The 16814-nt window shown below is 29.7% G+C and overlaps 2 protein-coding genes and 1 non-coding gene across 6 annotated transcripts in view; 2 read left to right on the forward strand and 1 right to left on the reverse strand.

Moving 5' to 3' along the window:
• Positions 1 to 149: 149 nt before the first annotated feature.
• Positions 150 to 8779, forward strand: LOC136977496 (uncharacterized). The gene is made up of 8 exons (XM_067272993.1): positions 150 to 173; positions 286 to 377; positions 730 to 826; positions 7546 to 7631; positions 7695 to 7787; positions 7865 to 7936; positions 8093 to 8153; positions 8380 to 8779. The coding sequence occupies exons 2-8, from the start codon at positions 294 to 296 to the stop codon at positions 8415 to 8417; spliced, it is 531 nt and encodes a 176-aa protein (XP_067129094.1). The 5' UTR covers positions 150 to 173; positions 286 to 293; the 3' UTR covers positions 8418 to 8779.
• Positions 4108 to 4213, forward strand: LOC136977503 (U6 spliceosomal RNA). The gene has a single exon (XR_010881098.1). It is a non-coding gene; the product is annotated as a U6 spliceosomal RNA (small nuclear RNA).
• Positions 8780 to 9916: 1137 nt separating the features above from the next.
• PlexA (plexin A) overlaps positions 9917 to 16814 on the reverse strand; it is a 167499-nt gene continuing 160601 nt past the window's right edge. For all 4 annotated transcript variants that reach the window (XM_067272897.1, XM_067272896.1, XM_067272894.1 and 1 more), the window contains exons 31-37: positions 15660 to 15757; positions 15432 to 15524; positions 12562 to 12731; positions 12257 to 12469; positions 12070 to 12145; positions 11913 to 11987; positions 9917 to 11813 (exon numbers count right to left, since the gene is read on the reverse strand). In XM_067272897.1, coding sequence (XP_067128998.1) covers positions 11712 to 11813; positions 11913 to 11987; positions 12070 to 12145; positions 12257 to 12469; positions 12562 to 12731; positions 15432 to 15524; positions 15660 to 15757 — 827 coding nt within the window. In that variant the 3' untranslated portion in view covers positions 9917 to 11711. The remainder of the gene's footprint in view (positions 11814 to 11912; positions 11988 to 12069; positions 12146 to 12256; positions 12470 to 12561; positions 12732 to 15431; positions 15525 to 15659; positions 15758 to 16814) is intronic.

Genomic DNA, 16814 nt, shown 5'->3' on the forward strand with positions numbered 1-16814 from the left:
TTGATTTATTTCTATTTTTTATCTTTATATTTAAGCTTTAATACAATAAAATTAAAACAGAAATTTTTAATAAATTTTATCTTAATAATATAATTTTTTTCAATGAGTTGAGCAAGCGAAGATAAATATTAATAATTTTTTTGAATTAAATTCTTATAAAAATGTGTACAAAAGTGATTAAAATTACTTTTCCTCTAGCTTAATATTGCCTAGAATTTTGTGATAATTGAATTATTAGCATTACTATTTAGATAAGAACGTAGATAAGGTTACTTATGCTTTCAGACATCTCTATGATCGTTATGGAAACTATAGAAAAGTATTTCAAAAGGTGGAATCTTCAAAAATTTTGCATAATTGTGGGCTATACAAGTGCAGTAAGTAGGTAATTATTGCATTATTAGAAACTATACCACGTCTTTTTAAAAATCTATTTACACTTTTATGAGTTAAACAGCGGAAATATAATTAAAAACTAATAAAATTATCCACCCAGATAAAAAGATAAGTTTTATAACCCGCATTTTACCGCTTATAGACTTTAATTGTATTGTATATTTATATATTTTTAATCAAAAGCATTTAATGTATTAATATTAAGGATTTGTAATTTCTAGAATAATTAAGATATGTTAGAAATTATTTTCTTGTATTTTTTTTTATAATTTAGAGTTAATTTTAATTAATTAATTAATTAATTTAATAAATACCGGTAATTATTTTTAACAGACGTTTTCTGGTTTGATATCTTTGGCTTGCGTCATTCGAGTAATTTATGGCGTGCCCGTTATTATACAAAATGACGAATTGGAAGGAAACTTAACCTGTAAGATATGTATATATTACATTTTTCTAAAAATACAAGCTGTAACCAAATTAAATTGTCAAATAATTTTTATAGAAACCGTATTAAGATGTTACAAATGAACGTTTAGAAAAATTTATATTCAAAATTTTCAGATTTTGGTTATAGAAAAATGGTTTATATTTATGGTTTATTTTTTTACTTTTTTAAAAAATAAAATCATGTATGTATAAATGATAAAATTACAAAATTGCAAATATTAATTAAATAGGGAATATTACAGAAGTTTATCTGGGTTAATAGAACACGCTCAATTTCAAACAAACACAGCTGTCGTTTCTTGAAGTCTACCAGTGGCCGAATGAACAAAGCCGTAGAACTCAGTCCCAAAATTCGGGTTTATGACCAATTTACTGGTCGTGGGTTCGTGCCATACCAACCGGCTGGCTGCATGGAATTTGTCACGTGTCTAACATCTAAATAGAAAGTCCTTCCGCGAGGCATCTTCATTTGCCAGATAGCCCATGTGTTACATTGCCTTATCCCATCAATTTTTTTTAATAAGGAAAATGACGGGATTTGTTTTAACTTATTAAATCAATTTTTATGAAGTTCCTGTGTTATTTTGATTATTTAGAATGGATTAAATTTTATGTTTTGTATTTTTATGAAATGGATTTCTACATTGTATTGGAAATTTCTATAAAAGTTTGGATTAGATTTCAAAAAATAATGGATTTATGAAATGTTTTAGAATTATAAAAATTATTGCAATATAAAGTAATAACAGTACAAATAATTAATATTTAACTGTTTAGAAAATTTCAATATTGACTTATATTTTAAATGTACTGTACAGTCCTTCCAACAATAATAGAACATATAGTGATTGCCTAGAAACTCTATTATTTTCATGTAACTTTGATGAGATTTTCTAATAAGTTTGATAATTTAAAGTCTAATCATATTTTTCAGTTTGTTTCCAAAAGTGGTAGCAAAATCTGCGACTAATTTTAATTTAAAGATATCATAAGTCAAGATGCTTTATTAATGTTGGACCTTCTATGTTTGCTAATAGTATCTAGCTCTTTTGTTTATTAATAATTTTTCTCCAAACTTGTTCAATAATTGTTGATATCTTACTATAAAATGTACTGGAAATTTCATTAAAATTGCATGAAAATAAAGGGTGGTCAACAGGGACGAATTCTCTGGGCTTGCTTAGTAATCGCCGCATGCTTAAGAGAAAGTTTTGACTGTCAATATACTTTTTATATGAAAACAAATATGCCAATAATAATTTATTCTAACGTGCAAACTCTTTTATCATTTGTGTTTCTTTTATATTGACAGCTAGCGGCAGGCCGTTTTAAGTCAATACGATGCTTGCGGGAACTCGATCGCTTGCTCGTACAAAGGTTTTCCCCAGCAAACTAATGCGCGCGCATGACGTCATTCGAAGCATTTAACACGGCCAAATTGTATCGAAAGCTTGCGGTAGTCAGTCAGCATACGTGTATTGTGTACAGCGATTGATCTACATAGGGACTAATAGGGCTTAAGCCCCGGGCCTCCAGTGTCAAGGACTCACAAAATTTGAATTATTATCATAAATTTTTAGTACTTTTTCATTATAATATATTTCATGTGTAGATATAATAGGCTGTATAATAGTCCATACTTTTTTATTCATACCAAATAACGTTTCTGCCTATTGTTTAGTGCTAGAGATGGGCCTATTATTCTTGTTATAACTTTCAGCATACCCAAAAATTTTGGTCAAGATTCGCCCCTGACATATACATAGAGTAAACTTTATTATTACAGTATACAAAATTCACTAAAGAAGACGTCGTATTATCAGTTGCCTGAAATTCCATGGTGTAGCGGAAAGAAAAAAAATCGAAACAGCAAGTATTTGTTTAACGTAAGTAACTGACACCTAACAGATTCAGTAAAAAGCATGAATAAAAAAAACTAACACTTAGTAAAACGTTTTTGAATATTAAATAGTCTTTGTGATTCATTTTCCAGCTGTTATGTATATATAACAAGGAAAAGTACAGTGTGGGAACCGTGTCACATTTGATTCAAAAAGATTTTTGTAAATCTGTACGTGTTGTGACTCCTCGAACCCAAAAAGTCAATAAAAAACAAAATAGTTTAGTGGATATGTATATATGTGTGTGTGTGTGTTGGCTTCTATTTCTTTTAATATCTCAGGATAGTAGAAAGGATCAGAAACGAAATTTGGCACGGTAATTTACGTATAAGGAGCGTTGATAATATTAAATTTCGGTAGTGACGGACTACTCGTAGCAGAGTGGCGCAGTGGGAGCGTGCTGGGCCCATAACCCAGAGGTCGGTGGATCGAAACCACCCTCTGCTAACCGTTTCGTTTTGCTACTTTTTCCATCGAACATCGTTCATCGTTTTGAGTATTTCAATTTTGTAACGCAGTGAAAACTAAAAATTTTTGCTTTTCTTAAGTTTGAACCGAATGGAAACGACGGCGATATGCAAATTGAAGATCTTGTTTGTATCTTTATTCGTTAGAAAACAAACGTTGGCTGTTTCAACTAGCGAAAACGACATTTTCATTTTTATTGAGAATTTTTCGTTAATGTTACCTATGGTTCCAAAAACAGTGGGGACGCACGTTCTAACCTAACCTAACCTATTCTAATAATTTTGTTGGTAATAATTATGGTAATTTATTAGAATAGGTTAGGTTAGGTTAGAACGTGCGTCCCCACTGTTTCCTTTCTTCTATTTGCTGGAATCAGAGACGAGCCGCCATTTTGGAACCATAGGTAACATTAACCTAAAAAAGCATAAAAAATTTACAGGTCAGAAACTACTATATTACAACAAATATTGGACACTTCCAAATTAATCGAGTAACTGTTACTTGCTGTAATTAAAATTAATAAAATAGCTTAAACACAATTCGGCGAAATTATTAGCGTTTTGTTGCAGCAAACAGAACATTCATTACGTGCGTATCAAAAAGTGAATTCAATATAAAGGTGAAAGAAGAACAAATTCGTAGTAAAGCGATTAAGTGAGAAAGAAATTGTTCTCTTTGCAGCATTTAAGCAACTATTGATCGTCAGCTAATAATTTATCTGCGAGAATTTCAAGAAATTTCGAAAAGCAATCGTTCGAATTTAAAATAAACCGCAATAGTTAAAACTACAGGGTGACGATTAACTGCTATCTGACGATAAACGTAAACACACCCGTGAAGACGCGCGAGTTGAAGTTGTTGGTATATATAGGGTCGACCCGTAATACTCAGTGTACAACTTCGGTCGTACATATTCTAAAATTGGAACGATACAGAGAAGATTAGCATGGCCCCTGCGCAAGGATGACACGCAAAATCGTGAAGCGTTCCATATTTTTTTTTTTTAAATCTAAGTATTGGAATCGTTTTCGCGACGAAACGACCAGGCTAGCGGTATATCTGAAGACACACGTTCTCCTCTTTCTTCTTATCGAAAGAGTGTGTGGATTTAAAACCAATATTCGAAATGTTTCTCTGCATAAATTTAAGCCATTTTCTCACGGAATACGAAATGAAGTACTGGAATTTTTAAAAAATAAATCGATATTACACAAATTGAGTTTGCAAGATTACAGATATAATTTAAAGAAAAGGCTATATTAAAAGATTCCTCGAACGTTTATTTCGAAAATTTTAAATAGCTTTTAACATTCTATTTAATTAAACAAATGGTAAAAAATTAAGGAATCGAAATAATTTCTATTTACAGTTACACTTTAATTTTTCATAAATCCTTCTTAGACGAAAACAAACACTCATGTCAAAATAAATGATTCAGTTAGACAGAGTGATGAAGAAGCAACCAGTTATGGTATACGACGTTATTTCATGGAAGTTGAAATTAGAAACACCGAGTTGTGCTAGTTCCAGTCATTTCATTGTGTAAACTTGCGAAGTTATTCGTCAGATATTATTTATGTTAGTGACACAAATTAATTTCACTGTACTTCAAGTAGAAAGTATGAAAAGCCGACAGCCTCGTTGGTTTGGTAGAAGCAGAGTGGCGCAGTGGGAGCGTGCTGGGCCCATAACCCAGAGGTCGGTGGATCGAAACCACTCTCTGCTAACCGTTTTGTTTTGCTACTTTTTACATCGTTCATTGTTTTGAGCATTTCAATTTCGTAACGCAGTGGAAATGGGAAATTTTTGCTTTTCTTAAGTTTGAAACGAATTGAATCGATGGCTAATTGAAGATCTGCTTTCTTTCCTTATTCGTTAGACGACAAACTTTTGCTGCTGCTGCAACGAATACATTACAATTTTAGAAACGATTTCAGTATATTTGGATAAAGACGAAATCGTTATTATTATTGTGGTATGTCATGTAAAGTGTAAATGTTGATCGTTCTTTAAGCTGAAGTATCAGCAACGTCTTGATTTTTATCTACCCTTTTTCTATAAAATCTGATATTCTCATTTCTTTGTATTTGCCTAAGAGATCTTAAGAAACTTTTTATGTAATAACTTTTAATTTAATCTATAAAAACAAAACACAGCGACAGTCCTTAGGTTCATTTGGAGTACTAACACCACAAACCCTGCACCTGATTTATAGGAAAGCTAGAATAGAAGATAGGGTAAGAAAGAAAAAATTCTATAAAATCAGTTCTCATTAAAGAGAGCTGGGCGAAAGACACGAAACAACGTTGAAAATGTCAATATTCTAAAATCCATGGGCAAATATGAGACAACACGCATGCTTGCTTGAATAATATATATACAGAATGACGGTGTTTGCACTTAAAAACTGTGACGTTCTGTATGAGGTCTCCAATTTTCGAACTGTGTTGTAGGAATGTAGTGTTGTACTAGGGATACCTGCATTTCATTCTCCGTTTCCAGAGGGAGTTACTACCACAGTAAAGAAAGGGATCTGATAGAAAAGCAAAAATTCTAACGAAAGCAATGTTGAAAGGATTGAAAAAGACCTTTGAAGATTTCAATTCGATCTGTAGCTTCGAAAATGAAAATTCCCGCGAAGCTTTGAAAGTAAAAACACAAATATAGAAAGAAACATGTAATTCCAAACAGAACGGACATATAAAGATAATTGGCAAAGACGAAATGCGAAAGTTTATTGAGAAAGTTTTCTGAAAAGTTCATTTTGGATGACGAATCTTACTTCACCCTTTCGTACTCGATGATCAACAGCAATGGTGAGTTTTATAGCAGTGGTATCTCCTCTACACTTGCCTATGTATGTTTCCAAGAAAAAGAAATTTGAGGGCAAATTTTTGGTTTCGATTGCAACGGGACCGAAAGGAAGAAATAACACCATCCATTTACTTCAGCGTTTCCGTTAAGAAGAGAGCGGAGAATTGAAAACCGTGAAACGACAAAGTTGGAGGAAATGAAAAAAAGACTAAAACTTTAGCAGAGAGTGGTTTCGATCCACCGACCTCTGGGTTATGGGCCCAGCACGCTCCCACTGCGCCACTCTGCTTCTGCCAAACCAACGAGGCTGTCGGCTTTTCATACTTTCTACTTGAAGTACAGTGAAATTAATTTGTGTCACTAACATAAATAATATCTGACGAATATCTTCGCAAGTTTACACAATGAAATGACTGGAACTAGCACAACTCGGTGTTTCTAATTTCAACTTCCATGAAATAACGTCGTATACCATAACTGGTTGCTTCTTCATCACTCCGTCTAACTGAATCATTTATTTTGACATGAGTGTTTGTTTTCGTCTAAGAAGGATTTATGAAAAATTAAAGTGTAACTGTAAATAGAAATTATTTCGATTCCTTAATTTTTCGCCATTTGTTTAATTAAACAGAATGTTAAAAGCTATTTAAAATTTTCGAAATAAACGTTCGAGGAATCTTTTAATATAGCCTTTTCTTTAAATTATATCTGTAATCTTGCAAACTCAATTTGTGTAATATCGATTTATTTTTTAAAAATTCCAGTACTTCATTTCGTATGACTTAAATCAAGTTTTGCTATCAATGCACAGAAATATTTAAATAAATGTATATACGACGCGCCTGGTTTAAGCGGTAGAAGTTTGTTAATCCGGCACCTGGAGGACTAATGTGAGGCCGGATTATCGTATGTATTTAATTAATGTAATTGTGCTGATAAATCCAAATTATGCCATTTTTTAGTTTTAGTTTATTCCAATGCTACTTAACCTTTTCAAGCTAGTGGCATACCAACAAGCATCCCATCAATTTCGTAGCATTCAATACAATTTATCTATAAAGTGTCAAGTATAATTTTATATATATGTATACATGCAGGTAATTCATGATATAGAGACAATCTTATACAGTTTAGTGAATTTTTATTATAATAAACAATTTTGTAGGTCCTTGTCCCATTCTTTATGTATATAATGATGTCTTGATATAGGGAATGATTTAGCTCAGTCCATTGATAGTTCATTATATCTGGGGTTCATTGTATTTTTAATACTGATCAGGATAGCAAGTGTTATGTAACAATTTAAATACAGTACTTGTTAAAATTGATGTTTTAAAACAATTTTTTTATGTTTCTAATTTGCTAGAACAGTTTTAAAATGTTATTTTTAAACATAGGTTTTAAATTTGTTTAAATATAATACTAAAATTATAAACAATCATACTTTACAGATATGTAGAGAAACATTTTGTGGCCTTTCAAATAAATTAAATCAATATTTTCTAAATTATTTCAGTTAATAGTCTGTTGTTCATCTTTCCTTCATTATATTGCTTGTTGCATCTGGTTACTTCTAATCTTTTAGTTACTGCAGCTCGACAGGTGAGTCCACTATTTGTCTAAACTTACAAATATTGCTTTGTGTTAAAATTTAAATTTGTAAAGGAAAATGGAATGTTTATGGTGCCATGGATAGTGACCGGGTTTGTCGATATTTTATTAGATATTGTTGCCGTAATTGTTTTAACAATTGGTGCAGTAAGTTCTTATTTAGAGTTCGGTTACTTAATCTAATTTATTTGTTGTATTAAAATATATCTATTTATTATTTTAAGATAAAGCTCGAAGCATACCGTAACTGGTTGATTGGTTTGGCATGTCTCAGTTATGTTCTTCTTCCAGTTTTGGTAAATAATTTTATATTTTCTATAGATTTACTATTGAAAATACAAATTATATTTTTATAGATAAAAAATATAATTTACAGTAAAGCGTCTTAAATATGCTTAAAAAAGAAGCTCTAAATTTATATTTGGGTAAGAATTTTAAATGTTTTCTTGTAGATATACATTCAAATGTGTGTCATATCTCACTTTGAAACATTGTTCAGGAAAAATGGAACAAGTGAGTAACTACTTTATTGAATTTAAACTGTGAAATCAATTAGTAAAATATAACTAAATTAATATTTTAAATCTAAATTTAAAATATTATCATTTATGATTGATTAATGTTACGTGATAAGGCTTAGATTTTTAAATATTTTCAGATATTTCATATGTTTATAATCTTAAAATTATTATCTAAGTAAAATTATATATATATATTAATATATTATTATTATTTTCAGCTCCTTTGCAAATATCTATGGAAAACTTGAAATTTTAATGTGATAAACTAAATCAGTTTTGTTCCTTAATAAATTGTTCCAAAATCATTCATTTGTATCTGTAAAAACATTTTATGCAAATTTTACTTATTGTATTATGTAGTGTTTAAATAGAGCAAAGCGGACAATAATTAATAAAACTGTTAAATAAAAAATATCATAAACCATCAAACCAATGTTATTTTATGCTGGAGGGCTGCATGTTAAGAAATTTTCCAACTTCTATGAGATCTTGGCATAATTTGATCTGGACCCCTATTATTTCATGGGTTGTTTCAGTTGGATTTTGTTTCCTTTCTTGGATTGTATTTGGCTGACTCTATTGTGGATCAGATTGATCCACGATAAGCAAAAACTGAGGTAGGCCGTAAAGATGGTGAAGTTTCTTGTGTAATTTTTTTTTTTTTTTTTTTATCTTTGATAGTTAAAAATTCATAATATTGTATTTGTAAAATTTCAATAGTTGTAAGATTTTGTTAGTTAAAAATACGTATATTAAAAGACATAATTTATTCTAGAATATTCAAAATTTAATTATTTTGATATTAATAAGATCACTTCTTTTCTTTTATTCTTTGAGATTGAAATTTTGCCATTTTCAATACAGTTAAGTTTTTTACTACACAAAATTTCCACAAGTTTTGTTTCAATTATGTTGTTCATTTCAACGTCAGAAAATCAGTTACAATTACCTATTGTCTGAATTGTTTCCGTCCTATGGGCCCCACAATAATTTTACAGATTTGTCACCGATATAACTTTGTTTCCACAAAGAACAGACCACTATTTCAAGATCATGAATCATCATACAGAATAGCAATTTGATAAAATTTTGATTTAGCCATAAAAGGTACACGTGCAAAATTTTATGATAATCTGACTGTTATCGCTGAAGACGAAAAGACCCGAAAGTGTCGACAGAAGGGGGAAAAACAAAATTTCACTGCAACTGCTCATGTACACCATTTTAATGGAGGAGCCATTTGAGCAAGGTAAACTTTCTAAACAGATACCATAATAAAAATATGCTATAAATATTATACAAAGTTTTTGACATTGTACAAAAAGGGAAAGGTGTTCCTCGGATTGATTTGTCCGAGGAGTAAGTCGGGCATCCATTGCAGAAATGCCCCGTCGAATCGTGACGGGAATGATACATTTCTCTTCCTGCATGTAACGGCACCCGATCGATAAAGTACTGTGTAAATTCATCACATACAACTGTAATTTATATCCAGTACATGTAGGCAAGTGGCTATAGCACCCTGGAAATGACGAGGGTTAAGACTTCTGTAAAATAGCAGTTGTACATCTGCACAGCCCGAATATAATTATATTATGTATATATACATATATATAATATAATTATATGTATATATTTATATATTTACGGGAAAGGACAGAATGTTAAGTACAGCCAGCCATTCAGTTTGACTAAATTTACAACTATTTCTAAATGCACAGCATCTGATTTGGGCATCAATAAACAAACCAAACAATAAAGTAACTATGTATATTGTGCATAATCCTGTGAAACATCGTAGAAAGAGTACAGATTTTTCTACAAACATTTTGGTTGTTTTTTCAAAGGAGTAATGTCTTAATCCAGATAAGGTGCTAGTACATTAGAGTGCATACGAGTACCTTTGTAATCTCACACTTCCTGTGCTCACAATACATAATACATCACTAACTATCCATTGGAACATCACCATTGACATCGATTGATAATGGAACAGTAGCACGGTATATAAAGTCCTTCTCATTTCCTGACACGTGACTGATATGGTGTCGACTCCATCCGGTAAACCAACTATATACAAATGTTTATATAAAGATCAAGTTGGTCTTCTATATGATGGAGAAGGGGGATTCTAACTGAGCAATTTTTAAAATATGTATCAGCTGTAGGCAGATAAATCTTTGTCTTCACGTTTCTTTTCGGCAGCACTATTAAACACCACATGATATATAACCATTAATAAAGATCCATTGCTATTTTTTTTTTATAACAAAATGGAATACAAAAGCAAAATATTATCAAAAAGTCATAAAAAAAATTACAAAATTGTGATAAAGTGAAAGAACTAACTCTTTCTCAAATCTGAAATATATTCCTGCCAGTGGTAAAAAGTAGTTTATATAACAATTAATAATAACAAAATCTCTTTTATCATTAAACTAGATAAAATGCGATCCAGTGCAAATGACAAAGGCACTCAATATGGTTAATGGGGGCATCGACAGCCAGATAGTGGTAGAATCCTTTGATTGGCACATCCACATATAAAGTCCCATTAGTACTGCACTGGCATTTCGAAACGAGTCATACGAAATATAGGATTCCATTTTATAAACACTGATTTAAATAACAAACTAGAGACAAGACATTTACATATACAGTACCATCATTTGCTTATAGAAATTCACTATTCAAATACTAACTCCATCCATTTTAGGAATTCCATCATATGGGAGTATTAACATAAAATGATTTTGAAAATTTTCTAGAAAAATCTTTCAAAACAATCATTATAATTACATAGAAAACTTTTAAAAATTCACACACTGTACTTCTTTAGAAATAAAAATATTAATAAAAAAAAAGTCTCTAAAACTTCCAGGAAATATATTTCAGAGAGAAGCAGGACAACATTTGTATTGGACGTGATCTAAATTTCAAGTGTTGCGTCACATCGCATTTTGACAACACCATCTATACATTGCACCATCGGTTCAGTTATAATAGTTTTAGCTGTGGAAACTCTTGATTCCTATTTGCACCGAGATTTGTTTATCACACCAATGAACATTTAGTTATTCTGGGTCTAAGTTTCCGATAAATCTTTGTCGGTGAACGATCAGTGCACCCAGAGCACTTTGGTATAATAGTCTGAAAAAATGAAAAATGTGATTGACACCAGCATTTCACAGATCATTCGCTAAGGATTTGAATAGCTCTCAAATATAATTCCACCTTGCTTGCAGGCTATTGCTTAGGAACCTGTTTGATGTCAAACATTGGAAGCAAGATCAAAACAGCACCTTGACGAATCCACGATGCGAAATAAACTGATGTTGCATAGAGACGACAAACATTGCCGTCCGCAGGAATGGCACGAGGAGTGTTATAGTAGCAATTGTTGGCCATTAATAAAGGCATCTCTTCACTATTCTTCCAGTGCTATCGAGTTTTAAAGATGATGATTATCCTGGCAATCAGTGAAGGCATGACATCATCATCAGTTTGGCCAATCGTTCTGTCACACATCCACTGTTTGCCATTGACACCGTCACGCTTCGGATTCTCCTGTCATGGTAGCATGAACTTGTTCTAGTTTCCATGCTAATTTGTTCTTCCTAGAAAACTCATCTTCTTCTAATGTCATCATTAGCTAAAAAAAAAAAAATAAATAAAACACAATATAATTATCTATCCAAACATTAATCATAATTATACAGATATCATTTTGCAGAATAAAACTTCAAATTACCTGGTCATTATATTTTACTGCATAGCTATACAAGTCATAAAGGGCAACATTCGTATTAAATTCATGTGCATGAAGCTAATAAAATGGAAAATAAAGAAACATTATGATTTTATTCAAACAAAATATATAAATGTTTAAATGAAAAACAATTACACACCCTTGATTCCTCTGTTAACATGGAATTCATGTCTTGATCACTAATTGCTGGCATTAATTTAATATCTTGATAATATCTAGAATTATTAAATGATGATTAAATTTTAATAAGGTTCTGTTATAAAATAATTAAATTCATGTTAATAAATGCAATAATGTTATGATTGATAGCAATATATATTACAAACCTTTCTACCCAATCTTTATAAATTGGTATATCTTTGGCATATAATAATTTACTACTAGGGGAATCTTTGCCTAATCTGTGATCAGATGTCGAACATGCATCCATGAATGTCTGGGCTACTACTGAGAGGCAGGAATCAACAATATTGGACTTATATATATCAAATACAAAGTTAGGATTCTTGATTAAATTCACCCAAAATCGAAGAGGTAAGCTACAAAAGAACAGATTTAAAAATTAGGTCTATATAAAAACTAATTTTAAAAGATAAATTATATGCCTCCATATAAGAAAATGAAAAATTACCTATTAGATTTCCAAGTATGAACAACTTCTGCATCTCCGATGCCATGCTGTAATGCCTGGTCATCCAAAAAATCAAACATATATTTAATAGCAAGAGGCAAGGCACTGCCTCGATGTGCTGTGGAAAAAATTGTCTCAAACAGATCATCCACAAATTTTTGTAATGTTCCCTAAGTAAGATAAATAAGATTTATTTTAATTTTATATATTACAAAATAATATTTTAAAATAAAAGTTACATAATTTTTGATATATCTGACCACAATTCATTCTTTATTTGATAAAAATTTGAATTAAAAAATTTTATTTTAAGCAAAGTAAAAGTTTGATGTAAACATTTTGATAGGCTCAATTTCTTTTTATCAAAAACATAAAAAGTAATTTAAAGCAATGTAATTGTTTATTTTTAAAAATGTTTTATAGACAATTTAGTAACTAGTGAATGAGATTATTAAAAATTCAATTTATTAGCAAATGGTTAAACTCAAATAATTAATATGAAATTTATATTATTATTATACATACTTGCTAACTTATATAATATTTTTATAATAATCAAATTAATTAATAAAACAAAATGAAAAAAAAACAAAATTTTCATTTAGTAAAAAACACTGAAACTAAAAAATATATCCAACTCACTTTGTAAGAGTTAGTTAAATATTTCATTGCAAATCCAACCTCAAAATGAGTTGAATATTTTGGCTGCAATTTGAAAAAATTGTAGACCTATAAAATCCCACTGTTGCTGTCTATCTGTCCTTTCTTAATCTCAAGAAGTTAAATAGATTAAAGTCAAGATCAGATATGGAAAGTTTAGAGGCAGGAGGTCCTGATTAACTATATACAAATTTCCAGTTTAAACAAGAAGTTGTGTTATTTTAATTCAAACATTTTCCCATGAAAGGAGTTAGATAGATGACCGTCACAACTCTATTGCTAGCTGGAAAGTATGACGTACAGAGGCAAGACACTACTAATTTGAGGTGGAAAGCATATATTTTAAATTAATTAAATTAATTAAAAATATGACTAAAAACTGCAGCCTGGCATTGTAATGATGTCACAATAGATAATTGCTTGTTTTTAGCTTTATAATTATGAAAGTATGAAGTCTATATATATGTCAGCCTTCCAGCTAAGTATAAAAATAGCAATATGACAATGCTGATTTAGACTAATATTAAAATAATGAATCAGAAGCTTTTATCATTATAAGATACTAAAAAGATGTTTTTAGTACCTTATAATTTCTTTCATTTGTATAATTTAAGACTATAGACTAAATTGAGTCATGGTATCTGTCAAATATATAGTTAATCAAGTATTAATAATTTTAAACAAAATTTTTTCATTTTAGAAAATTTTGTTTTTGAATGGCATTTAAATTTTATGTATTTTACAATAAAATATGCAACTACCATATGATTTAGACCAAAGCCAAATCAATTAACTCCACATTTCAAATTTTTTTAAATTTTAGCGTCAAAGCACTTGATATACTTGTCACTTTTTATATTCATAATAAGTTTCCCTAATAATAAGGATCAATACCACTTAATGACAAAATTTTCTTGGCCATTGAAAGAACTTTTATATTTCAGAAACCAATCTAATTAATTAACTCCATACTGTAACATAAATCCGCCAGCACACACTGCAGCATTGTAATCACAGTGTGCGCTGACCAGTGCCTTGCGGATAATGGTAAATTATTTCATGTTATCTCATCACAAAAAGTAAGTAAAAGAAATTACTTAGTTACAGTCCAACTGCCACAGAAGTAAGTATACTTGTGGATTATTGAACGATTATTTTTAGAAAAAAGAAAAGTTATACCATTATATCAAGATGGATGAAACTAAAAATAATTTTTTTCATTCCTCCTATTAAACATGATTCTTATAAAAATTTACAAACAAATCAACATGATGGGACTTCAAATACAGCTGACAAAGAAGACACCATTTAGGTTGCTGAATAATCAATTTAAACAAAATAATACTAACAACAATTGTAACAGTAACAGAACTGTTATTCAATTTTGTGAAAAATCTTTAATAAAAAGTATATGATAATGAAGTTTGTCTATAATAAAAAAAACTGTGAAGACTGAATTTGATGATATGTTTTTCACTTACCAAATCAATTAACTCCCTCAATCACACCAAAATCATAATAATAGCATGGATATGCTATAATCATTATTATCTTATACACTTTGTAAGTTGTTAAATAAAAGCTACATCTACAATAATACATTCTACAATGTTTATTTGAATTTATATTTTAAAAGGAATTTTAAAAAAGAATGTATATTATTTTGTCATTTTTCTCCATGTTTTGTTTTATGGAGTTAATCAATTTGGCAAGTGAGCAGCACACATTACAGTAGAGAGTCGTTAATCCGAATCGCCAGTTATCCGAACGATTTTCAGTCGGACTGTGTCATGCTGAATCGAACATTTTTGATACTAGATTTACTTCTAAAGTATAATTTTCATGTTTTTATATTCTTCAATATATTTATTTTGTTTGTACAAAATAAAGAAATAATTTTTAATGATACAATAGCCTCGATTATTATTATAAAAATTTTTGTTAAGCTTAAAATCAACAAAAATTCAACACGAAGCGACATGCAACGGAGAAAAATTTAAACATCGAACAGGTTAATATAGTTTTTCGTACATAATCGGTTATCCGAACAAATCACTAATCCGAACAACCCCAGTCCCCAATTGATTTGGATTAACAACTCTCTACTGTATATATCTAATACTTGTTATATATGTTATAAGAAAGTATTTTCACACAAGTTAGAAGACTTATATTAATGATAAATTAAATTGCATAAGTTAAAACTATACCTTGGTTGCTAATAATCGTGTGAGGTAGATTTCTGAGACCATTTTGTTCCCTCGCTCACCTTCTTTATTTGTTTCTGTATCATGGTGTTTAACCTAATGAAATTATAAATACTATTATTCTTTAATATAAAAAATAAATATTATATTTATATTCAAGTTTGGATCTAAATAATATATTAGATCAATAATAATAAATTTCAATCTTTAATTGTTCAGCAAAATACTCACCAGATGCCAATATTTGTACCCTGTTTCAGTATCATGATTAAGTGGAGATGTTGCTCTACTAAGAGGAGGACTCGTCTTAAGAGTAAAATTTAATGTTTCTGGAATAAAATAATAATAATTTTAAAAGTGTGTATAGATTTTCATTATATACAATGAGTAATTAATATTAAATAATTTCATTTAAATTTTTGGTTTTATAGTTTTGTGTCTTAAAATATAAAAATGAAAAAAGTAAAAATAAGAACTTCTAGTATAGAAATTAAATATTTAAAATTAAAATCCAACATTGTAAATGAAAATATAAGGCAAAAGAACATGCAATTCTAATTACAACTGTAATTAATAAAATGATTGGCAGAGTTAATAAAAATACTAAAATCATAATATAAACTAATATTATTTTAATAATGGTGATATTAAAAATAATGTGATGATAATTGAAAAGTTGTTATACAATTTAATATTAATACAAACTGCATTTGTTCTCCACAATTGATCACTTTACAACATTTGATTCTTATGATTAATATAAAGTTTATACTTTGATTAATAAGTGGTTACTTTATAAGTGGATTATTTTTGTTGGCCACCTCAATATGATCTTGTGTAGTTCAAATCATATTTCTGGGAAGGAAACCTCAATTTATGATACTGAATTATGTTAAGTCATTTTAAATCAAACTCTGACTTAACAATAATTTTTCAGGAAGAAATTCAAGTCATAAAATCAGGCATTTATTTATACAAATATTCAACTTTTTCCCATCATCATTATTCCTTATCAACTGTAGTCTTTGTTAGATTCTGCAGCAAGGAAACACACAATTCAGGTACACTTAATAAATATCTTTTGTTAAGTTATCAAAGATGAACTTACAGTACTACATTCAACACTACCCCAGCAGACAATAGCATAGTAACATAAAGAAGAAATCAGATCTTCCTCTTTCCACACCAGTATCATATTAATTAAATATAAACATTTGTTGGAGATACTCCAACAGTATCAAAAAAAACTGTATGCATAAACTAATTTCTGTCTAAGTCTCCCTGCAAATTAAACTATGTCTACATAGTTTAATTTGCATTATATGTAGATTTTCCTGTTGAGCCAAATGCAGAGGCTCTATCAGTGTTAAAATTTAGCTGACAACA

The sequence above is a fragment of the Centruroides vittatus genome, unplaced genomic scaffold (assembly GCF_030686945.1).
Source record: "Centruroides vittatus isolate TY-2023 unplaced genomic scaffold, ASM3068694v2 contig_459, whole genome shotgun sequence".
Classification (NCBI taxonomy): Eukaryota; Metazoa; Arthropoda; class Arachnida; order Scorpiones; family Buthidae; genus Centruroides; species Centruroides vittatus.